The sequence below is a fragment of the Anolis carolinensis genome, chromosome 1, assembly GCF_035594765.1.
Source record: "Anolis carolinensis isolate JA03-04 chromosome 1, rAnoCar3.1.pri, whole genome shotgun sequence".
Lineage (NCBI taxonomy): Eukaryota > Metazoa > Chordata > Lepidosauria > Squamata > Dactyloidae > Anolis > Anolis carolinensis.
Genome location: NC_085841.1, coordinates 181,504,812 through 181,530,934, shown reverse-complemented (window position 1 = coordinate 181,530,934; position 26,123 = coordinate 181,504,812). Strand labels below are relative to the sequence as shown.

Sequence of the window (26,123 nt, the reverse complement as noted above, 5' to 3'; positions counted from 1 at the left end):
AAGCAACAGTTGGCTATTGCAAGCAAAGTAGCATGATGCCATGTACATCCTGTTGCCAGTCCTACCCATGATTATCCCATCCTCATTATTCATGGGCAAAACCTGTCAATAGTTTCCAATCCCACAAAATTCCAGTCATTCACCTGTTGCAATGCAGCCATCCCACTTCTGTGCCGACATGACTGCAGTAAAGTGACAATGGGACAAGATTCTCCTCTCTCCCCACCCCCCAATATTCTAAAATGGATATTTTTTAATAGTTTGACTTTTAGAAATAACTGGAATTCTAAAATTGCCTTTAAAAATTATTTTTAAAAAAATACAGAGTCATCAGAAGTGCAGGAGGGTAGAGTTCCAAAGATATGCAGTAGGACGAGTTCAGGATCACAGATCAGTGAATCAGTGCCATTATATGAACATATAATAAAGAGGATGCTCATGTGTCATTCATCACATTATTGCTGTGGAATAGCGGCTTAGTGCAGTAAAGTCCTAATACAACAAAGTTTCCTGTAAATTTAACACACTTTGTAACATTTTATCAGTTCAGATAACGCAGAACCTATTTGTTCAAAAGCAGTCGCAGAGACTTCCTTGGTATGTTTGTCAGCTAACTGCCTTCAGAATAACTGCCAAATTAAGACAATCTCTAACAAAGGCACTTTACAAAATGTGCATTATATATACCATGACAGAGACAGACTAGCAGAGAGAGAATATGTCTGGAAGATATTCTGCTGTTAGCTCCTGAGGCTTCTTTTGGAAAAGACTAGTGTCTAACTAGAACTCACCCTTTGCAAATGTACGTTCAATGCTTCTATGGAAAGCAGCTGTTACAGCAGACCAGTGAAGAACTAGTATCACCCAAAGCAAAACCCAGCAGGAATAATGTGTTAATATGACATTTATAGGGGCAAATTAACATAATGCATGCACAGTACTGCCAGAAATGAGAATTGCTTCAAGAGCATTATGCCACATTGTAATATGAAATATACTGCATTATGGATAATGTCTTATGAGTGGATAATATGTGCATCTGATAAACTGGAAAATTAGAGTGAGTGCTGCTGCTGCTGCTATCTTGCAAAAGCAAAGAAGTTAATTCTCTTTTAATTTTTTTTAGCTAATGGGCAAATAGTGCCAAATTAATCCCGGAAGATGTTTTTTAATTTCTCTCATGCCATTGTTGAAAACAATATTCACATTTCTCAAAATTGTTATTTTAAAAAACCCTACAATGGAAAATGGGTTCCCTGGAACAATAATAATAATAATAATAATTTTATTCTTATATCCCGCCCCATCTCCCCGGAGGGACTCGGGGCGGCTTACATGGGGCCATGCCCAGACACGACAGCACAAATCAGATAAAACAGCAGTAAAACTTCAACATGATTAAAAACAGTCATAAAAGTCAATATAGACAATAATATTAAAATCCCAATTTGGGTCAAAAGATCCAGGCCAAGGTGCAAAGCAATATCAAGTTATCAGGGGGGGATAATTATACAGCAGGTGTAATACTTAAAGTGCTGAATGAATCCTAAAAACAATCCAGAGGGTCTACTGCTTAATAGGTAAATAACATGATCCCACAAGGATCAGTCAACGAAGGCCTTCTGGAATAGCCAAGTTTTCAGGCTCTTCCTGAAAGAAAGTAGGGTAGGGGCCTGCCTAATCTCCCTGGGGAGCGAGTTCCACAGCCGGGGAACAAATACACTGTTAAAGTAATACAAAAGTTTAGAAAGTCATTAAACATATATTTAGTTTAATGCATCAATATGAATTCAAACACAAATAAAGCCATTGCTAAATAGTAAAACATAAGACTGTTAAGATAAAGGTAAAGGTTTTCCCCTGACATTAAATCTAGTTGTGTCCGACTCTGGGGTTTGGTGCTCATCTCCTTTTTCTAAGCTGAAGAGCTGACGTTGTCCATACACACCTCCAAGGTCATGTGGCCGGTATGCCTGCATGGAGCGGTGTTACCTTCCCACAGAAGTGGTACATATTGATTTTCAAACTGCTAGGTTGGCAGAAGCTGGGGCTAACAGTGGGAGTTCACTCTGCTTCCCAGATTCGAACCATCAACCTTTTAGTCAGCAAGTGCAGCAGCTCAGCAGTTTAATCCGCTGTGCCACCGGGGGCTGTTACATTCACAGTAAAAATAATTTTCTTATTCTTCTTTTGAAAGATGAATTGATTCCTCTGATCATACAAAATAATTGTTCTTATTTCTTTATTAAGAAAGAGTAGACTCCAAATTCACAATCGGTTTCAACTCAAGATGCGATTCGACTGAAGATTATTCACATCGGAATAAAACTGTTACCAGAGTATGAAGGTTAAGAAACAGAACTTTCTCCACTATACATGTTCCCTGTAGGATTCATATTTTCAGAAAAACAACACAGATAATAGACTACATTCCACCTGACGAAGACTATTGAGTCAAAACTGGTTGTGAATCTGGAGTTTACTCTTTCTTAGTAAAAAAAATAAGAACAATTATTGTGTATGAAAAGTGGAGTCTCAATTCATATTTCAAGAGAAGAATAAGAAAATTATTTTTTACTGTGAAAGTAACAGTCTTATCTTTAACTCTTTAGCAATTGCTTTATTTGTGTTTGTATAACCACCTAGCTTTGAATTCATACTGATGCATTGAAGTAAATATATGTTTAAAGACTTTCTAAACTTCTGTATTACTGTAACCGTGGATACTTATTTTAAAAACCTATCAAATGTTCTCATTGGACACAGATACTCTGATTTACCTGATCAGATTTCAGGTGAGTCAGAGATTTGTACAGAGATATTTGAAGCACAGATAACTGGAGTGTTCACATAAACCCTCTTATTGGCTCCTTACAAGTCTCACTGCAATATCCTCCAACTGTCTCAATTTGGTAAGGGCAGTCTTGATTAATTCTAAACTGTTTTTAAAAAGTCTCATTTTCCCCCATTTCCCCCAGATTACTTCAATTTTTGCTGAGTAGAAAGCATAAGAGTAGTTTATATTTAATCAAATCTTGGGGAGGAGAAGGGGGCAGAATCAAAAGAAAATAGTTGCAGCCTTTCCTAGCTTGTCTCTTCTTCCTCATTTTGACACAATTTTAGTGTTCCTTGGCCACCTATGTTGCAGCTTTCATCTGTACAATTTTGGAAGGGATATAGATAGTCAAGCAGTATTGCACCTTGCCTGTCCTAGGATGTAAGATGGTTGTATTCTATCAAGATTTATTTCACCACTGTGATATACCTAAAACCAGAGAGTTGGAAGAGACCACAAAGGCCATCTATTCCAATACTATTCCATGTATTTTAATATATGTGTTTCATAGAAATACATTTTAATTTATGTATTTTACATAATGTTTTATAATGATGGGTTTTAAATTGTTAATTGTGTCTATAGAGCAACATTAGAAGTGGTGAAACAGAACATTTTTTCAAATATAAAATGGATACTCTCCAAATTCCATAAAATCTCCTTCATTTCTTATTCAAAGTTTAAAATATTCTTCATTATTTCTAGCAGGAAATGTCCAGCTTCCAAACTATGATAAGCATTTCCCTTTGATGGATTGCATTAACTGCCTCCAAAAGGTAGGGTGTTAACAGTTAACAAATCAATCAAAGACAAATGCTGTCATGGTTTATGCTGTAACTGTACATTGATAGGTTGAAAATATAACTGTATGTATTTGCTAGGTTTTGTTTGGAAACTGAGAGGTAAGGTGAAAGAGATTTTTTTCTGTCATGGAGGCCTTAGACCAAAGAAGATGTAATGTTTGAGCTAATTGGCTCCCAAGAATGCATTTGAATTAGTCCATGTTTTCACATTGATGTGGCATTGCAGGCGTGGTTCCTGTGTGCTGTTTTGTGGTGTGTGCTGGGGAAGGCATTTAATTTTGTTGACCACATGTCTCCACATGACTGCTCACTTAATACTAGTCTGTGGTTTTTAATCATTATTTTTCCATCAAAAGTGTACAGGAATAAACCTGGCCACTCCAAATCCATTCCTATGTCCTCTTTGACTGCTGCACTGCTTGTTTTTAAATCCAACAGATAGACAATCTCATCTCTAGTGCCCATTGGTATCCTGTTTGCTGAACTTAAAACTACTTGCTTTCTTCCACGTTTTGTATTCACCAACTGTGAAATGTGCCTAGGAAGAAACCATACATATACATGGTTAAAAAAACACCTCATCTATTGTTAGATTTTGTTTTGAAATGGAATGATAGAGTGCAAGAAAAATGTTTCTTCCACTGGGAACTCTAGACCAAAGACAGTTATAATGTTTAAAGGTCAGGCTGACAAAACACCTGTTAACTGACAATTTCATAGCCTGCCCTGAGTTGGCTGTATTGCAAGAATCTCTGCCTTATATACTACCCAGAAAAAAATTCAAGCTGGTAAGGTTTGATTGGGGGCAAAATGAACTTTTTATGGCCTCTATTGGAGCAATTAATAACAATATTGAGATATTTCAATGCTAGCTCCTTTGAATTACATCAGCGAGATTTTTCTGTTTCCGAAGTACAGGCAGTCCCAGAGTTACAAACATCAGACTTACAAATGGCTCATAATAGCGGGGATGAGACAACAGGAAGTGAGAGAAATTTACCTCTAGGAAAGGAAATTCACTGCCAAAAGTGTTATAATGGGGAAAAGGTGTCTCCACTGGAGCTTTATCACCAATACATCTTTCTATAACAAGCCACATTTTTCAAAATTTAATTCTCACAGGGACAGAAAGTGAGGTGAAATCTTCTGAACAAGGGCACAGACAGCAAAACAAACACAACAGGAGTGTTAACCTTTCACTGTGCTATCCAAATAAGATAGATATTTGGAAAGCATAGGGAAGGGCCAATATAGATAGAATCATAGATGGCTGGAGTCATACTTAAAAATGTACCTGTTCTGACTTACATACAAATTCAACTTAAGAACAAACCTACATAACCTCTCTTGTTCAAAACTTGGGGACTGCATGTACATTAAAATTGATACATGTCACTTCAGGGAAGCTGTCAAAAGCAAGTCACTGAGAATCACAAGCGAAAAGTCAGATGAGGCTGGGAGAAACACGAAAACTTTAGGCCAGAAACTGAAATCTGAGGGTAGATGGAAACATGTCTGAACTCACATAAGAAGAAAAGTAGAGAAAGTATGCATTTGGGGAGAGTGAAGGTTCAGTAGCAGCCTTCAAGGCAGAGCTAGGATCAATGTCAGTGGAATTCAGTGAAACTGTAAGAAGGACAAATAGGGAGAAGATTCAACAAGTTCACAAAAACGATGGAAGACTATGGGCCCTTACACACAGCCAGTTAATCCAGAGTAGCTAATTGGGTTTTAAAAATACTGGCACCTAAAAGAGAGTCCATACATGGACCCATTAGTCCCAGTAAATGGTCCCACTGCATATTAGGTCTGGCTAATGCAAATTCAATAGAACCACAAAAAGTACAGCAGGATATCCGTCAGAAGTTCTTTCTTTTTTTTATAACTTCTACTATCTTGGCTATATTTTGATGTGGCTCAGACATATGTGTCCCTATTTTCCCTTAAGCAATGTTGGATTTTTGCACTTATTTCTTCTCTTTCTTTTCCTAGCTAGAACTCTGAGACTGTTCCTGATGAACTCAGCCCTCGTCTTCTTTCTGATACTTTCTAGGTACACCTTGATTGCACATCTTCAAGCCTGTGTTTTTAGCTTTTAAGGCCTAGAAAGTTTTACAAAATAATATGTCTGGGGGCAAGAGATAGTAGACTAGATTCACCAGCATGCCATACTTTGTGCACACTATCAGTTTTTGCACTTGCATGCTGTGGTCATTTGGAAACAGTGTAAGAATTCTCAGACCTCCACTCAGATGGTAGGGAAAGGCTAACATATTGTGTTGTCTATCTTTATCTCCCTGACTCAGCTTCTAGACACTCAACCATTTTTCATGAAATTATTCTGGATATGGATAAAGTAGGAGGATATTGGACGAACAGATTTTAAGCATATGTTTTATGTTTTATATTTTATACAGTATTTAACTGGTTGTAATACATTTTATATGTTGTTGTTTTAATGATGTGTCGGCATCGAATTGTTGCCAGCTGTATGCCGCCCTGAGTCCCTTCGGGTGAGAAGGGCGCGATAGAAATATTGGAAATAAATAAATAAATATTCTGTAAGATAGTTGTTTTTCATTTGTAATATAGATTCCCAGTCAACATCACCTTCCATTCCCTCTTCATGTCCTCTGTATTAGCTACATCATGCAAGGTGAGAGACAATATCTCCACCATCAGCAACAACAACAACAACAACAACAACAACAACAACAACAACAACAATATGGGAATATGGCACTTCCAAATAATAGACCATTGGTTCTCAACCTGTGGGTCCCCAGATGTTTTGGCCTTCAACTCCCAGAAATCCTAAGAGCTGGTAAACTGGTTGGGATATCTGTGAGTTGTAGGCCAAAACACCTGGGGACCCACAGGTTGAGAACCACTGTACTAGACTGTTGCATGAGAAACAAAAAAAGCAAATCATCCACTACCATTTTCCTGCTTGGTTTTACTTTCACATTTAAGAGAAAATGAATGCATATTTATCTTATCATACTGTAGGGAGAAAAATAAGTTTCAGAGGAGACAGCCCCTAGAGCACTTTCAGTACATCAAATAAAAAGGCCTCCAGCATGTTCCCCCAATGTGACACCTTTGTTCACTCAGCCTCCGCCTGCAGGCGCATTCCCTGTGACACAGTAAAGGTTCCTCATATCAAAGAGACATAAAGACAAACGAATCGCCAACCTGTCGGCTCATCTCCCCATCTCCATCACTCTTAGCTGATGAGGTAATTTACTATAGAAAAATGGTTTTTGACCCCCCCGGAATACTTATCTGCAAATGAGACAGAGAAAACATTTGTTGCAAATGTCACCAACTACCCCAAAAGGTAGTGAGTGTGGCCACCTGCTATGTTCACATTTATAGAAATAGAGATTTGTCTTGCAATACATCTTCTAGACTTTCTATTTATTCTTAAGTTTTGGATCTCTCATATAGAAAGAGAAGGAGAAATACAGATTTAAAGTATCAAACAACATTTCAGTCGAGTCTACTGTGATCTCAGAAGGATGAATTCAATCACTTAATATAGACAAAGAAAGATATTTTGGTTCTTGCCATCTTCTGCTGTTCTGAAGAAAGTAAGTTGCAAAGAAGGTAGAAGTCCTGGAGAAGGATGAAAAATTCCAAAGTGGATGGATGATGTCATGTGTTATCTTTGAGTTTGAGCTATGTTTTATTAAGAGTGTCACTGCAGTAAATCCAGAAGTCTCTCCTTTTTGCTGGCATTCTGACATTTGTAGGCAATTTCTTTTCCAGGCACTAACAAATCAGATCTGTCATAATGTTCTCAATTAAAATGTCTAGTCACTCTTAGTCCCAACTTTCTGATCAAGTCTGCAAATCTGTAGTTCCTGAAACATGACTGTAGGTTGGTTGAGGGCATTTGCTTTTTCACTTACATATTATAGGTTTCATCCTGGACATCTTCACTAAAAGGCACAAATTACATTGAAGGGTCTGTAGATAGTGTTTTGCTTAACAGTACTTTTTAAAGATCACTGTCGTTCTAAGACACAATCAAGAGGGCTTAATATCTGAAGCATTTCTATTTTGTAATTCACACTGACTAAACTAAATCCATTTCCTAGACTCAAGTAGATTCATTAAATCAATGGTAAGTCAGCACTTAGGTAAGTTGTATGGATTTGGCAGGCCTCCTGTAATTGGGACTAACACTTGGATTTAGGCACCCATCCATTCTCTTCATTTCATTTCTGTCAGTTTTCATTTCTTGCTTGAATAGATTCTTCATTTTACTTTGTATTGTCTCAATCTTCTTAATATATTTGTAGCAACATAGTTGATTTAGGCTCTTTGCTTATGAACAAACAAGGAGGATGCAATCATACTAAATAAGAGTACCCCATTTACAAATGAAAGGTATTTCTTAACATTTGGTAGAACTACTTTTATGTTATAAGTTTACAAGCTACATGAACATTTTGACATACTTCTCTGTTTGGAAATATCTCATTGAAATACCTAACATCCACTGATAGCTCTTAGATACATTAAAATAAATACAAATAACTAGTAAAAAGGAGATGGGGTGACAGGAAACATGTATTTGGTAATTCCACAGTGCTCCCACCAAGTCCAATATTTGCTACAGGAATAAAGCCTCAAAAGAAAGGCCCATTTTCCTCCAGAGAAATTTCTCTTTTTTGTTGGGAGAAAAGGCCTAGACTAAAAGCAGGAAGGCTGAGAGACAGACAGATATAGAAGATATATGACCTCCCCTTTTCCATAATGCATCAAGGTGACAAAGCAGTATGAGACATGTGGATTTTTCTTACAAAGGTAGTCATTCCTAATTCCTGGTTCAGCCTAGATGTTTGATGGTATAACTGTCACCTCTCCCATTTCATCTTCATGCTTTCCTCAGTTACTGGACTAAGTTCTGCATATGCTCAGTCAACAGCACAATGAGTAGCAGGCAGGAATAAAAAAATACTTCTGAATGACTAGGTAGTTCCCTTGTACTAGCTTTCAGTTTCCTTGAAACCAAGAATATTTTAGTTGTTAGAATGACAGACATTTGAAATCTCCCTTACACCTCTCCCAGGCATTGAAGTCTGACATGTTGGGAAGAGGCTGGACAACATTTCTGTTTTCTGGCTGGCTAGATTTCTGCATCTGAGAAGGTGTCCTGTTCTGCAGCTCTTTAGAGAAGAAATTACCTCACAGGCAAACTTGAAGGCTTTTATTTGTCAAAGCATACAGTATAGTTAGTTACAAGCAAAGTTCCATCTGACAGTTGTTTTCCTTCTCAACTCCTCCCCTTCACTGCCCCATTTCAATGGAGACCCTCTCTCCTGGTCAGCTCTCCCTTGCTTCCAGTGTGCCAGAAGCCAAGGCATGGCCTACTTTCATGGTTCTCCTCAACACCAGGAAAGGGGATCATGATAAAAGGTGACAAATTGGACAGATAGACCAGCTGAACGGCAGGGCTATTTCAAGTGATCAGTGGCATTTTTCACAGTGTTATTCTCTCCCTAACAGAGAAGATTCCCAGACTATTTGATTTGTTGCAAACTCCTAGCCCAGCAATTTTCAGGTAAATGTTCTGATCTGTTTGGACTTGGATGCTCTAATCAATTTATATTCAGTGAATGTAGATTTGGTTCATACAATTCTTAGCCTGAAAGCTTCCTTTGGTGCCTCTAATCAAACTGCCAATCTTAGGGTTCCATCGGATTCAGTCAGGGCAGTTACAGTGATGTCAAAATATGATCATTTCATAGGACCCCTGAACAGTCTTCCAAAAGCTGTCTTTCTGATTTTACTGTATATATCACCTCTAAATCTCATCCTCTACAAATCTCGGCATCTGCTCTTCATCTCTGTCTTACCAGTAGACTAGGTTCTGGAATTTGTTTAGTAGTAGGAGACTTATGGGCAGTACTTTTTGTATTCTGTAGGACATAATTCAATTTTCATGGACAGAGAGCAGTAGCTATATGGCAACTTTACTATCCATTTTAAATGCCCATGTGTCAAAAATTGATTTTTTATGAACACTTCAGGAAATTCTTCATAACTGAAACTTGGCAAGAGGGATCAATATATTTAGACTCTCTCTCTCTCTCTCTCTCTCTCTCTCTCTCTATATATATATATATATATATATATATATATATATGCATGCTTTTTCTTCACACCAGTCACTTTGAAATGGAAACTTAGTATTACTTGCACTATTCTGAGCACTAAGATGTTTCAGCTGTAGCATAATAGGATTTAGTTTTCTATAGTTAAGAGTAAACAGGTCAGATATAATGATACTATTTGCTGTCTTTAAGCCTCATCCAAGCTGAGCATAAGAAAGGCAAAAGCCTTCACATATCAACACAGATTGCACAACATATCTTATTCCTGGAGAGTAACAAGGCCTTATCCCAGTCTTCATCTCTCACTAGAAAATATCAAAGTCTCTCTATTCAAATGCAATCTGATCTTTTCATACTTCATTCATTTAGCTAAAAGTTAAAAATTCCACTGTGCATTATTAAAATATTTCACTGGACTCCAGCTTCCAGATTCATGGAAATGGTATTCATACTAGATTAAACATACATAGCTGAAGGGTGTAGATTGACTCCCTTCATGACATAATAATTACACTTTGACACTCAGTGCACAACATCAGGCTAGGAATCTTGGCTTAGGAAAATGCACATGTCATTTCTTATGTTTTGTTCCTTCCTTTGATTAGCACTACAAAACAAATCCGAAAAGGTTACTGTCATGTGGCATCTCGGATGATGGTTAAGCCTACACCACATCAAAATAATCCAGGATCATAAGCCAAATGTAATTAATCAGAAATCTTGAAACATGCTCAAATATGATCTCTGGTTTGGACAACATTATTTCAGGATCCTCGTTTGCTTGTCCACTCTCACAAAGGACAAGTATGAAGTGGGAATGTACTACATATATACACTCTTGTTGAGAAAGCTAGACTTCTGATTCAGAGTATTGTGAGTTTATTGCCACTCTATGTCACACAGCACATTTTGTAGAAGTAGCAGAATTAGTCTCTTGTGTTAATATTGTATGTTTTATGTCGATTTTAACGATTGTTTTTACTGTAATTGATGTTTTTATTGGATAATTGTTTTATTGCTGTGTTTTGATATTTGATTGTTTTATCGGGCAAGGCCCCATGTAAGCCGCCTCGAGTCTCTTCGGGGAGATGGGGCGGGGTATAAAAATAAAGTTATTGTTATTATATTATTAGCAGGCTTCACACAAAGAAGGAAAAATGTTCCATTACTTTATAATTAGGTTTTTACAATAATATCTGTATTTTTCCACTTTAAACATTTGTGAAACTAATTTGGTACCCCCCCCCCCCCCCAATTGCTCACCTGCTGATTTCTGAGGCATAAAATATAAATGTTATATCTTAATTTATACTGCACCAAGTTTCTCTGGTGTCTGGTGTCCTCTGTTGTGTGTCTTTCAGTAGATTCTGACTTATGGCTATCCTAAGGGGACTATGTCATGGGCTTTTCTTGGCAAGATTTGTTCTCTTTTGCCTTTGCCTTCCTCAGAGACTGGGAGACTTACTTGTCCATGGCTGAGTGGGGATTCAAACCCTGTTCTTCTCAGTTGTATAATGCTCAAACAGCTACAGCATGCTGGCTTTATATGCTAATTCCAGAACACCATAGGATGAAGCCATGAAGTGAGATCATTACAACTATAACACATTATTGGTCAAGGACCTCATGACATGGAGGTCCTTAAGCTGGGGGATAGTGGGGGCATCCATGGAGCAGCATGGCGAATCTGTCAGGCAGCAGCCCGCATTGCCCTCTTGCTGTCCCACACTGAAATCCATCAAGCTCCAGCTTGATCCCATTTCCAGTGAAATTGAAACTGTACATGTTGGTTCTGCAGTTAGGGATATCTTACTATATTTGTTTGCTTGAACTTTTTATCGGAGGGGGGTTAGATTTGGTTGTCCATACTGAGCTGGTGAAGCAACAACAGATTAGTAAGGACCAAGCATGCACAGTAGCCTTGGGATCATGAATAACTGTTGGCAGAAGGAACGGAAAATCAGAGGCAGAGGGAAATTAGGAGCAGTTGTGGGTGATTGTGCACTTTGTTGCCCACAGTCCCATTGGTCCAGGGTTAATCTGAATGTCATTTCAACACTGATCTGAACTCTTCCAAAATATAATAAAACATTCTTTCTCAAAGACTTTTAGAGATATGAGACAAGAAATTGAAGGCATAAAATCAAGGTGTTGTCACGATGTCTATACACAGCAGCAATGCATGTGTGCTTTCTTGAGGACTGCTCTGTTTCCAGGCATAATTTGAAGGGCTGGGTACATCCGCTCTATAATTTTGTTATAGGCTTGCCCTCTGAGCTTTGAGCTTTTCAGGGAGGCCCTTCTCTGAGTCCAGTCCTGCTGAGATAAATGTTTGATGCAGTCACAAGAAAGGACCTTTCTGGCGACTGCTCTTATGTTGTGTCTTTATGTTAGCTGGCAAAGACCATGTTATTCAAAGCAGACATTGGAAACTGATCGGTTGCTGAGAAAGGAGCTCTTATGAACTGTTGTCCTTTGTTCCATTTTCTTTAGCTGGAATCCTGCTGAAGGCACTATGTTAGTGTAAATGTAGTTATGTGAGTAGTAGCACTTTATTAGAGAATAATATGTTTGGAGTGAAGTGCAGCCAATTGTTCCATAAACACACTCTCTCATATTCACAAACGACTTAAGTAGTGAGATAATTGACTCAATGAGACAGTTCAATGTAATGGCAACTGTAAAATGGAATATATTTATGCTATGTTAAAAATCTATTGGACTTTGGTTATAATTTCTTTATCAATATGTTTTAAGCTGTGTTTTTAATGTCATTGTGCTTTGTTTTCATGCTATTTCAAGCATCCTTTAGAACATTTCGAAATTTGAATAAGGAATTTCAAGCTATATAACGAATTGACTTAATAAATATTTTCATTTTTTCTTGGACATTTAAAAGTAATTGTAATACCAAAGACTGAAAATCATAAAAAGTAAAACATGGCTTGTGTCACTATAGAGTCTAAACAATCAAATGGGGTGAGAGAATCTGATCTCTGGGGTGGGGGAAAGGAAGCTTCACAAAAAAAAAGAAGAAATCACTTTTGAATAAAGATCAATAAGTTTAAAAGCATGATTAGACACTTTTCTAAACTACAGCTAAAGTTCTAGACAACTTTTTGATGTTTTCGGCTGATATGACATGCTGTTTTATCAACCTACTCCAGACTAGGGCTATATATTTTGCTTCCATATGAGAAACTCCAATCATGCTCCATATTGGTCATACTTTTCTTTACAAAGAATCCTATGTTTTTGTAAAACAAAAACAAAACAAAAATCAACAATAACAACTTGCTGCCATTTCATACAATTTCTATCCCAAATTCAGTTTTCATTCATCTGCCCTACTTACATCATGCCCTGAATGGTGTGCTGCAGAACAATGTTGGCATCTATCTCAATCACATTCTGTGTAACTGGGGTGATAGATCTGAGCTGGAAGATTGATAAAAGCATAGCAATATACTTTAAGCATTTGTCAATTATGACATTTCTTTCTTTCAGGACAGGCCTGTTTGAAACCCTTGCATCTGAGAAAATAAATACATGTTTATTGAAGGTAAGAGGCACATCTTATCTAAACACCTGAAGTCTTAGTGCAATTTCATAATTTATTAAAAGATCAAGTAGAAAACACCTGCTGGTTTATATTATTATTGACACAATCTTCTTTTTGTAGACCTGACAGAGATGAGAACAGGGTCTAGGCATAAGCTGAGCATGCTGGTTAGCAGGATACAATCAAGAATATGGGACTGATATTATTATAGCCACCCATCTGTAACAATATATGTAGAACAGCTTTAATCCTTCAAAGATGACATGTGCAATATAATTCAAAATGAAAGGAGATATGCCTTGTTCAAGCAGTGAAAAATCAAGTTATTTGTTCAAAGTAATTCTTCTGCCTCCAACTTCCTATGGTCTTCATTACAAACATGTAAAAAATGTAAACAACTCCCACCTCTTTCCCTCCTAGCTATTTCACATTTCCAGAATCAGAGCAGACACCATTCAGTACAAAGCAAATATCCCAAGGTGCCTGTCTCATAGTTAGAAGTACAAATGTAAGCTGTTCTTGCAAATATTGGGATACGGAAATAAGCAGACATTCTATGTACTCCCCATTTGGAACACAAAGTAATAATTATGCATGTACCTTGGTTGCAATTCACATAACCTTGACAAGACATACAGTATATGACACTTGAAAACAAACATCAAAGTAACTGGGATCCAACAGAATTGGGATCCAACAGAATTGGGATTATTTGTTAATTTATTCTTAAAGAAATTTTTCAAATTTTTCTTCTCACTGCAAAAAAAAAGTTTGAAAACTATGAATTGCTGAGGACTGTTCAAAGTTTGGGATCTATTATATGCAAAATTCTTCCTTAGTATTGTTAAATGAGAAACAGCATGTTCTTTGCAGGTAACAGAATTTTCTAAGCAAAAAATATTTTTTGCAAAATATTCATGGGAAACTTTTGCACATGATAATCTCCAGTGACATTTTCTCTGCAGATAGCATCATTTTCTAAAAAGAAAACATTTATGTCCAGAAAATGCTAAAACAAAACTTCCACAAACCACCACATGCAAATTTGGCATAGACTAAACTGTGAACATACTTTTCAGCCAAGAGATTTCTCTTTGGGGCTTCTCTACACTGAGAAATATTCTCCAGCCATTTTCCCCCAAATACTTGTTTTGAAAATATTTTTTCAACTTCTAGTCTGTAGCTAGCTGATCTGTCTAGCAACAATTTTATTTATTTATTTTGGTTAACTTATACCCTTCCTTTCTCCCAGTAGAATACAGGTAAAACAACTCTTAGTATAAAATTAAACTAAATTTCTATTTTAAAAGCATGAGTTTAAAATAGCATTAAAAGATATTCAAAATATAATAAAACCATTACATAACACATTAAAAGTCTTACCTGCCACAACATATTAAAATATTATGTCTTCCTTACCTGCTTGCAGAAATTTAGAAAGGAGAGGAAACAATGTCAATTGTTCTTTTCCTCTATCCTTGATTATTTCTTGATTCCTTCGCTAAGCACTGCCTTGTCCTATAGCCAGGACCGGCCCGAGGAAATTTTCGAGGGTATGCAAAAAAAATTTTTGCACCCCCCCACGAGCCGCAGGAGGCGTGGTCAGATCTGGCCCCGCCTCCCATGCCACGCGCGGGCGCCCTGACCCCGCCCCCTATGGAGCGGGAGGCGGGGCCAGGGCATGCGTGGTTGGAGGCGGGGCCAGAGCTAGCCACGCCTCTCACCCCACGCACCCTGTCCCAGGCACTCTGCGGCGGGAATCCAGTCCTTCCAGGCCGCGGTGAAGGTCCAGCTGCGGCCTGGAAGGACTGGACTCCCGCCACAGTCTGGCTGGGACAGGGCGCCCGCCGTGGGAAGCGGGGCTGGCCATGCCTCCCGCGGCGGGCACCCTGTCCCAGCCAAGCTGCGGCGGGAGTCCTTCCAGGCCATGGCCTGGAAGGACGCCCGCTGCAGTGGGCAGGCGCCGCAGGAGGCGGGGTCAGACTTGGCCACGCCTCCCACGTCGTGTGGCCACGCCTCCCGCAGCGCAGGAGGCAGGGCCAGGGCGCCGGGGGTGGGGCCAAGTGTGGCCACGCCTCCGCAGCGCGGGAGGCAGGGCCAGGGCGCCAGAGGCGGGGCCAAGTGTGGCCCCGCCTCCCAGGGGGCTCAATAGCGCCCCTGGGAACATGGCGCCCAATGCAGGGGCGTGGCTAGCGTCCCGTGTTGGGCCGGGCCTGCCTATAGCTTCTGATTCTTAAGTTTTTGTCTCACTGTAGAAAACTGCCTATGGACCAGCCCTGATATTCATTTAACTTCAGTGAACTGCCAGCTATAACTAGCCTTCACAGCTTTAGCCTCAAAACCACTTTTATTTTATTTTTATCCTACCTTTGTCCTGATCTAGGGACTCAAGGCAGTATACATGACATGATAGATTCTGTCAATCCCTGAAAGAGCCTGCTTGTAGACTGATGTCTAATCATCAAATTCTATCTGGATCATAATGAGTAAGGAAACAAATATTTTCCATAAGGGTTCAAGAACAATTTAACCATTTATATGTTATAATTGTACAGTTTCTGTTAGTTACGGTACTATTTGTACTTGATTTTTGCTTTTTTGTCATTCTCACACAAGAAAATTTTTAAAAATAACAAAAAATGTAACTTTTTTTTTGGAACTTTCTTAAGTATTTGGTTAAACTAACTTCCTCCATTATCTCCATGTGACTGCTTAACATGCTTGAGTTTCATTCCCACCCCACCCCTACCTTACTTTATAGATATTTGCAGCTGAATCTTTTATGCTAAGCTTTGCAATTGTAAATGCCTCAAGATATTAGGATATATGCTATGAAGACATGTTAGATGAATAAAACATGGAAGCCATGAGTGAATGAAGAGAAGCAGGGATGCCTTATGGAATGAGCAGGGATGTGTCTATTCACCCTTCCCTCCAAATTGGTGGCAGGAGGCCATGAGCAATCAATGCATGGAAAGAAGTAGAATTTCAGAACACTTGCAGAGAACCTAGGCAGAAGTCATTTTGAGATGTGTTGTAGAAAGAGTTGGACATCTGAAATTTTAGTGTATTTTCTGCATACCTCAAGTCACCTGTAGCATTCTCTTACAAAGTTTGCTGGAGCAGAAATAACAACACAGGGTAGCTAGTAGAGACAAATTGTAAATGTGCTGTGCACCACATGTCTCCAGTTTTACAAGAGTGTCCTGTGAGTCACAATCATTGATTTTTTTCAGTTCATTCTCAGTTGGGATATGTACATGTAAAAGATATGTGTGTAGATTTGGGGAAAATCTATGTACAGTACATGCCATGACTAATGCCAGGTGTTGACTTCACAGCTGAATTAAATAAAAGTTTTCTGGCCATTAGATCTATGGACCAAATAATATTGCTTGGCATGTAACGGATTGACATTCTTCTTGGCTTCAACGTACCAAAAATAAAAAGAAAACAAAAAAGATGAAGGAAAATGACAGTTAAAAATAATTATTCTTAAAACATAGCTTCACCACTACCTCTTGGTGTCCTTCTTATACTGACCCGAGTTACATTGTTACAATGGAAACATTTATATCTGCTGAATTCCAGAGGTACAATCCACCAGGCATTGCATGCAATTAATTTTAATAGGGCACATTGCAAGGAAGGCACTTGGGATTACAGCACTGATAAGCAATACACAAACCTACCCAGACTTTTGGATGGTACACAAGGAATTATTAGGATATGAACATTACTGTACACTGAAAAATGTGGAGAATAAGAATAACTGTTTTCCTCGACAAACAGCAGGCTCAACCAGTGGCTAAGAAATAAGTTGTACCCCAACCCCCCCCCCCCCCCGCCCCCCCCCCCCACACACACACACACACACACACATGCATATTGTTTGAAGCAATTGTTATGTGCTGTTCTGAATTGAGCATTTTGATTTATTTGTAGGGATATGACAGATGAAAATGGTAAAAGAGAGAAATTTTTGAATGGCTGTCTGCAATTTTTGAATGTTGGGTACAAGGGATTTATGCTTGTTAATAGAGGGTTCTCTTTCTTTTTAAAAACATTTTTGTACCACAGGAAAATGGTAAGTGCTGTTTCATGTAGTGTCCACGATCATGTAATCTCATAATCTCTCTGAAGTACAAAGCTACATTGTAATATGACATCCTCTCACTGTCACAGTGAGGAGGAAAAAAATGTCTCCCCTTATTATCCACTGTTTTAAAAGTAGAGGCTGAGAGAATGCTGCTGGTGCTCATTACAAATAGAAGCCCCATCCCAGTGAGTTTTAAGAATTTTGAAAGCACCCTATAGAAGAAAAGGCCTCCTATTGAGACTGAGCATAAAGATGGTAAGAGGGGTGGACACATTGCTCCAAGTCTAATTAAAGCAGATAATTCTTTGCAAGTTAAGGGCACAGAACCCTCATTTATCGTAAATAAATAAATAAATGTGGAGCAGGCTGTTCTTCAGCTGAGATGTAAGCACAGAATTTCTGATTCGTAGATTATTTTATTTAATGAATATTGTTTAGTATATAGGAATGTTCTGACAATATTATCTAGAGCATATTTTTAAGTTTAGTAGTTTTTAAATCTTAAAATTTGGGTGGGTTGAAAGTGACAATTGTGTTTCTCCATTTTCCATCAAGAATACATTCCGTCCTAATTTTATATTAGTAGTGTCCTTTAAAAACATTTGGTGCCTTTATTTCTTGAATATATATTTTTTATATATGTTTTTTTTAGTATAATAATTTTCAAAGTGGTTTGAGTGCTTCACCAGTTCTGTGGGAGAATTTTAATCTCCACTCAACCAAGAAAATTCTACCAGGTGACTTTGGGAACTCTGGGAATTTGGGAAAATTCCACCAGGTGACTCTCTCAATATTAGAGGAAGGTAGTGACCAGTTTTGCCAACTAAATCTCATCATAGGGTCACTATAATTCAGAAAACAAAAAACAAAAACAAGTGTATGTTCACTCTCTAGGGATGTGAGTATTTATAGAATGGAAACTCACAGAGTAGTATCTTGGTATCCCACTCTATGCTACCAACCTCATCTCCAGTAGTGATACAAATTTCTAGTTAGGTGGGATTTGAAGGAGCAGAATCAGTTCTAGTGGATAACTCAAACTCCATGGCAATTGGATTGCATTGTAAATGCTGTGCTCCCAGCTAGAGATCAGAGGCAAGAATAATTTGGATTCAGGATATAGCACAACACGAAAAAATAACACCAACAAGAAACACATGTGTTTTTCCTTCCTAACTCATGCAAACAACATGTCTGAGGATCTGTTAAAACAGATGTCATCATATCATACAATCAGGTCCTCTACCCATGTGCTTCCAACAATTTTGTTTTGCACTGGTTGACCAACTCTAATATTCATAGAACAATAAAGCTGAATATTCATCAATATAAAAAAACTGGATATAACTTCAAAAAGTTGTAAAACACAATAGCTTCAGAAATATCTATTCACTGAAGAAAACATCCTTCGAACACAATGTATATAAAACAACGTAGTGGCTATGTTGTCAGTACATAAAGTAGACTGAGCAGTGCTAACACTTGGCTCACAACTCCATCAGATCATGCACCATCATTTACATTCCATTATCTCCAATGGAATTTACTTCCATCTGAGCCAAAATGTTAAGCAATATTTCTGGTTTGGTGCCAGAGAACAAATTGAATATATTCATTTGAAAATCTTGGCTAATGTGAATTTTATTTTCAACCCTACAGTTGATCAATATACATACGCTGTGCACTCAAACATAAACTATATTGATACCATAGCTATTTACAGCTCAGGTCCAACAACAAATAAGGTGTTTGCTGCATATGATCCATGAAAACTAAGAAAACACAACACAATGACAAAGGACAACACCATTGCATATCAAATTGTTATCTTTTAATTCTACATTTCAAGGTGGAAGTACCCTTGAAGAAAAGGTTGTAACTAACTGAACATCTTTTTTAAAAAAAATCAAGATACTGGGATGCATCTTTGTATATTTTCTTTCCAGAAAGCCAGCAAATTATTCTTTTAGTGGGACTGATAAAAAGGCTATACATATCTATGCATAAGCCATTCTCTTACCCGTCAAATTCTTCAGTCCAAGCCTTCTGAGTCCAAGGCTACCATCCTTTTTGTAGTTAAGGAAAATCGCCAATGCTGAACGATCTTCATAAAGCTTAGTTCCACGAATGATGCGCAGATTCTCCAGAGGAAGGTATTCAAACTGATTCAAAGCTACCAAGACATAGCCTGTGACTTCTCGGATAGACTGTAAGATACAAAAGAACAATGTAATTAGTTATTAATATGTGTCTATACATCATTTTAAGTTAAAATCTCCAAGGAGGCTTGAAAAGCATGCTAAAAATAAATATGATATGCTGAAAAATCACTTAAGATGTAGCTAAATTTACAAAATTGCAGCTAACAGGAATTTATTTATAAAAACCTATCAAAGGATTTTCAATGCCCTTTGTAGTTGTAGTGGACATAATACTTGAAAGTTAAGAAGGTGGGCATAAGCTTCCCCAGGAAAAGGGTTCTCATCTTTAAAGCTATACAGAGAAGGTGCTGTTCTATGTTGCCACCCACCATGCTTGAAATGGGGGGAGAAGGTGGAAGGTAGTCAAGGAAGAGAACTAGAGGTGCGCGAAACACCAAAAATCTGTTTAATTTCTAATTATGAAATTTGAGAGGCCTTATATTTGTTTCTAAAGTGTTTTGAAAAATTCATAAGGGATCTGTTCTGTTTCTAATATGAATGTCCAAAACTTTTGTTATTATTGTGTTTCATTGTTCCTACTTTGCCTACTCTTTTAGCTGTACTGTGACACATCATTCTGATCCCATCCCACATTTGTTTTTTTAAAAAAAATCTCAAATTTTATCTATACAATTTATGAAAATGTTTAGAAATCTGGTATGCTCATTTCAAAAACTGATTGAAATTCTGATCTATCTGCACAGACTAAATGCAACAGGCCCAGCTAGTCCCAGCTTGGAAACAACCATGCTACACCTAATACAATCTAGTTAAAAGACCTTTGGGGGGCGGGGAGTACTATCCTTAATTCACTGGATAGACATGATGAAATACAAAGGGATGCAAAGTCGGGCTCTAAAAAATCAAGCAGTCAATTGGCCTGGACAGGGAAGCCTTTGAGGCGCCTTTGACACTACCATACAATCCATATAATCAGAACAGATAATCCTCATTATCTGCTTTGAACTGGATTATATGAGTCTATACTGCCATATAATCCAGTTCAAAATTAGATAATCTGAATATTGTAGGGCATTGTAAAAGGGGCCTATAATCAAATCTTGTCAAAGCACCCCCAACAGATGGCCATCCAGCCTGTTTCAAAGCCTCCAAAGAAGGAGCCTTCAAATGGCAGGGAGTTGGACTGGATGGCCCACAAGGTCTCTTCTAACTCTATGATTCCTTTATTCTATGGTTCTATCCACCTTCATATAATCTGGGATAAGAAGATAATCTGGGATCAGATCCTGAAATACAGAGCAGTGTAGAAGGGGCCTGAATTTTTACTTTCCTCTATGCCTGGTTGTTTTTCAGTCTCTCTATACACTGGCCATACGATGCAGCTTCAAATATTCCTGCCTCCTGCAAGCATCTTACAGGACCAGTGCATGGAAGTAATGTATTACAAGTAACAAAGTAAGTAACTTGCAAAAAAGTAACTGTAGAGGAGGTGCAGCAATGAATGTGAGATAAAGTTACATTCTCTGTATTTTTCTGTGTTCTGTGTTCTTTTATTTTTCACTATCATTTTCAAGATCTTTAGTTGCATTTTGGCAGAAAATGCCCTACTGGAGTTGTTGGTTTGTGGATTAATAACTGAAATAATTGATGGAAAATACAACTAGTAACACACTTCTTTGTGGCATAGTGACAAGACATAATGAATAACTTTTCAAACAGACTGAAAAACAGGAATAAATTTCTTTTAAAACACAGTTTTCTAATCTCTCATTTGGAAAACGTGAAAAACGGGGCACTAAACAAGATTAAGTTTTAGTGTAATATGAGTTCATGTAAGGAACTAGACTTGGCTTTGTAACTGTTATAAATTTGTTTGGGTCAGTTAAGCCTCCGGCGTGTAGGCCACATTTGACCAATATCGTAAATGCAATTTTTCAGGGATCTTTTATCCAAAAATCACACAAAATCCACATAAATCTGTGAAAACATATGACAATATCCCCCATCCTTGTCTCTATGAGCACCCCATAACCTATACTATTCCCAATACATCTGTTTTCCATTACAGCTCCTCTCAAAATGGTGACAGAAAGTAGCATCACTTACTGCTGCCATTTTAAAAGTGTCTGCACTTAAAATTGAGACATTTAGGCTTTCTGAGAAAGAGTACATAGGAGCTGGGAAGAAATTGGGTTAGTTATGCTATATTTCAATAGAGTTTATTTGCATGCCAGTAGGAAAATGAAAGTATCTCAAAGCATCTACAGTTCTACTTGGTTTAGATTCAACATATTCATCTGGAAAGTCTTGGAAGAAAATGGAACAGGGCCTTCTTCTCTTCCAGCTCCTCAGTTGTAGAAATGAGAAGTCAAGTTGCCTCTCCTTCATGCTCTGTTGTCAGAACAAGTTAATGAGATGACCTCTGAAGATAAGGGTATGTCTACATGAGCTGTCCTTGTTCCAAAAAGCTTAATTCAAATAAAAGGTCTGTGACCAATAACTTGTGCTCTTTAAGACTAAGTTCCATCCATTTACACTTTTGGGAAAATATACCAGCTCTGAATCTCTGAGCTGCAGATGCTGTTGGAAACGACTACTGTCCCCTCCTATCTAAGGGAGTCTTGGCTTGTACTTGAATGAGGCTACATAAGAGAGATGTTCAACCATCTGTTAGTTCAGTAGCTTTCCAAAAAAGCCTCTGTCGGCATCAGACTGAGAAAGCAAGAAGAAACAGAGGGTTGATAAGGAGGGAGCATATGAGAGGATGGATCTTCACTTTGGACGATACTGCTTTCACTCCTTTTTTTAAGAGCAGCTGTGTCTACATCATGCAGTTCAATGATGATTTTGAGAGAAAGGAGTGGGGGAACATCACAGCGTCTCCCTTTGAAGTTACTCATGAAGTGTAGCAGAAGGTTTGCCAGATCTTCAAAGAATAATTCCTACCAGATACCAAAGGCAAGCAGAAAGAAAATTCAACAAGCATCCTCGACACCCAGACATCTTTCTTAATAATTCCACCAAAGCTGCTAGCCTGGAAGATTTTTGCTAGCCCACCCGCCTCTGCACCACAGGGTAACAGCCTCTGGGGGAAAGAAAAAAGGACAGAATACATGTTCATAATAATAACAATGGAAATTTAGCACCATGCCAGTGCTGAAACTGTTTCAAGTGCATTATCCTGGTTCGGTCACCACATTACCCTACAGTTTGTTTTGACCATCATTTCTTGAACAAAACAGAAAACAGTTCAAAGATACCCAATTTTGTTTTGTTGTCCTGCTGTGAACACCCAATTCTACTCTGAGGTCTTAGTAGCTTACAACTTTTGGCCAAAGCATCATCATCAGTTCTCTTGCCATTTGCCAGCTGAAGGAACAGGGCAGGGAGAAAGGATAGTCTCTTTCTCAAAGATTTTCTACTGCTCTTGGCATGGCCTTGGGCAAGCCACATTTCTGTCAGCTTTCCTTCAGAGACCTGACTCATGAAAACTTCTGAGGGTTTTGTCAATTCTTTCCTCCTAACTTTTTCAAAGAAACAGCATTCCAACTGGAATGCATCTGTTGATGCACATTCTAAGGATCACAATATCATGGCTAGTGTTGGTTTATATCTCATGTCAGTGTATATCTCATAAAAATTACTGGGAGATGTGATAGTAATTCATCAATAGAAGACAGAGTGGTTGATATTTTTTGCAATGTCTTTATTTGCCTTTTTTCAGTACATCACTTTGGGGACTCTAGTGGAATCAGAAGTGATACGAAAGCACTATAAATAAACCAGTAAAGGCTTAGCCTCTCTGAGACGGGAATTTTGCAACCTTGGAGCAGACACCAAGAAAGCCCTCTTTTAAATGCCCACCAGACATGGCTCTATGGGTGATGGGATCTGCATAGTCAGCAACAGGAATAAACTAAACCTCACTCAAAAGTGTACATAAAACCAGCAACAGTATCAGGGAAACCACTTTTAAATGGAAAAAAGCACCTGTACCACAAAACATGAGGCACATAATAGAACTCTCCATTAATGCATCTTAAATAGGTATCCTGTTTTCCTGAAACAACCTAAATAGCATCTCCTGGGAACAATCCCCAAGTTAGCATCACATCCAATTTCATCGCTTCCAAGTTTATTCCTTTCCAAATATGATTTGTTATTTTGGTAAACTTTTCAAAGACAAAGAGTGGAATTATTTTTTCAGCCTTTGAATAAAAGCAACAGTTTCATTCATGATGAAAAAGTGAATTAAAATATTGGCAATAATTTAGGTCAAGGAATGTTGTATATACAGAGCTTAGTACAAAGCAACTAGGTTGTAACTAATGACTTCATCAGATAGGGGAAGAATTGGCGGTATGCTCCAGTTCACCACCTGTTTAAGCATGGAGCTTGCCGGCTCCCATTACACAATGTACTACTATTTCCAGCGGACTCCATGCTTAAAGGTGTGGTGAACTGGAGCATGCTGCCAGTGCAGCAACACAAGAGGCTTCCCACCTTGCCTTGGAGCAATAGGGGGAAGCCAGACAGTTGACATTCCCCCTCCTGCACCCGAGATTGCCCTGTAGGTAAGCCAGGCGATACGGGGTGTGGGGCGCCAGGTTCCCCATGCCCCCTGATGGCAATCGCCAAATTGGCCACAATATGAGATGATTCCGGTGGCTAGTGTGAAGAGGCCTTGAGGGCCCTTTCTTATCACACTGTACATTTGTTTCAGTCACGTTGTTGTGATAGCTTGCAAATAGCAAAAGTGTATGCTTTATATACTGACATTATTTGATAGATGGGTAAAAGGAAAGCACAAATCTGACAGTGTTCCTCCCCTTTCTCCTCCATAATTTCTCAATTCCAAGTTTATTCCTTTCCAAACATTATTTGTTACTATACATATAGGTACATAGGGATTGCAAAGGCTTGCAGGGGAAAATGCCTATATATCCGTAGGACAGATTAACAAATATTTCAGAGGGAAAAGCTTTATAAGATTAATGGATATATATGTTTGCAAAGACTCCAGGAGAAACATGCATACATAGAAACATATTTATAGATCTTTTTGGTGTCACATAGTGGTGTCACATGGTGGTGTCACTGGGAACATACCAGAAGATTTTGTCCACCTCCCCTCACCACTAGTGCACAACCTTGGACAAACCATTACTGACATGCACTATGGGCTACTATCCAATATATTGAATTAAAAAGTTGTCCTTGACTACAAGCAAATTTTTTTGCATTTCTAAGCTCATTGTTGAAATCTATTCAGTATAAACCTAAGGTATATATGGATAATATATATGTGCAGCACTTCTCCAAATATGTGAGTGAGGCAATAAGCCTGAACATCAAAGTAACTTTGCAGATCAAAGAGGAATTTGTTAACATGCAGTGAATCCTAACACTAATCTATACCACATGGATCATGAATGCTGCATAGATATTCCTAAAGACAAAATTGACTGAGCTGTGAGCTACACAGTGAATATCTAAATACCACACAATATCATATGTCCACTGAACACTACATGTTCTTGCATGCCTCTACTTGCACCAGAACATACTACCAAATCTATTGTTTATAGCCAATCCCTTTGACATAGGGACTCATGGATAAGCATTCTCAAACTGCAAAACAAATCAACAAGTCAAGATTGGTACTCATGAAGAAGCTACTACACATCAAAAACAGAAAATGAGAGAATATAATAGCTGTCATCCACAACTCCCAGCTAAGACCACCTAAAGACATCATCGATGAGACACAAACAATTCTTGAGAACAATGCTGTTTTCTTACAGACTTCAAGTGACAAATCTTACTTGCATACAGTCAGTCTCTCAATCTCAAATAGCTACTCTTCTACAACATGATAGTTAACACAAATGTCCATACTAATGTCCCATCACAAATCCACTTCAAAATTTACACACTTCTAATCAGGTGGCAACAGTACAGATTCTAATAATGTTACACACAACATCACAAGTACATTTCCTATTCATCCTTTTTCACAATGCCTCTTTATGATTTACATAGGAATAATAGGACAATCTCTATGCATGATGATAAATGGTCACAAGTTTAATTTTAGAAGTGGAAGAACACTTTAATTTTGCTGGCCAAACAGTTAATGAACTTCAGGTATCTAGTATCAAACCAAGAAATACTGAAATCAGAAACAGCTGTACTAATATACGTATATTCCATCAGCAGCAATAAGAACAAGAACTATGGTTTCTAGGCCCTACATATCAGATATATATAGCAATGGAAAGAAGGGATGTATTACATGACAATAAGAGATAAAGTCAGCAATAAAAAGGTGTGTCAAAAAACTGGGGTATGTGATGTGGTCAATAAAATCTGCGCAGGGCATATGGCATGAACAAAAGATAGCCAATTGATATGTTGACTCACAAATGGATATGTTGACTCACAAGAGGCCACAAGTGGTGCTTCAGCAGACTTTGTACTAGCTGGGATGAATCAATGGTTAAGTATTCAGCCAGAAATGGAAAGGAAAAACACAA

General features: G+C 38.1%; 1 protein-coding gene across 7 annotated transcripts in view; it reads right to left on the bottom strand.

The window, feature by feature from the left end:
• Positions 1 to 26,123, bottom strand: part of erbb4 (erb-b2 receptor tyrosine kinase 4) — a 1,019,841-nt gene that overhangs the window by 434,617 nt on the left and 559,101 nt on the right. For all 7 annotated transcript variants that reach the window (XM_062969123.1, XM_062969126.1, XM_008113453.3 and 4 more), the window contains one exon: positions 19,446 to 19,632. In XM_062969123.1, coding sequence (XP_062825193.1) covers positions 19,446 to 19,632 — 187 coding nt within the window. The remainder of the gene's footprint in view (positions 1 to 19,445; positions 19,633 to 26,123) is intronic.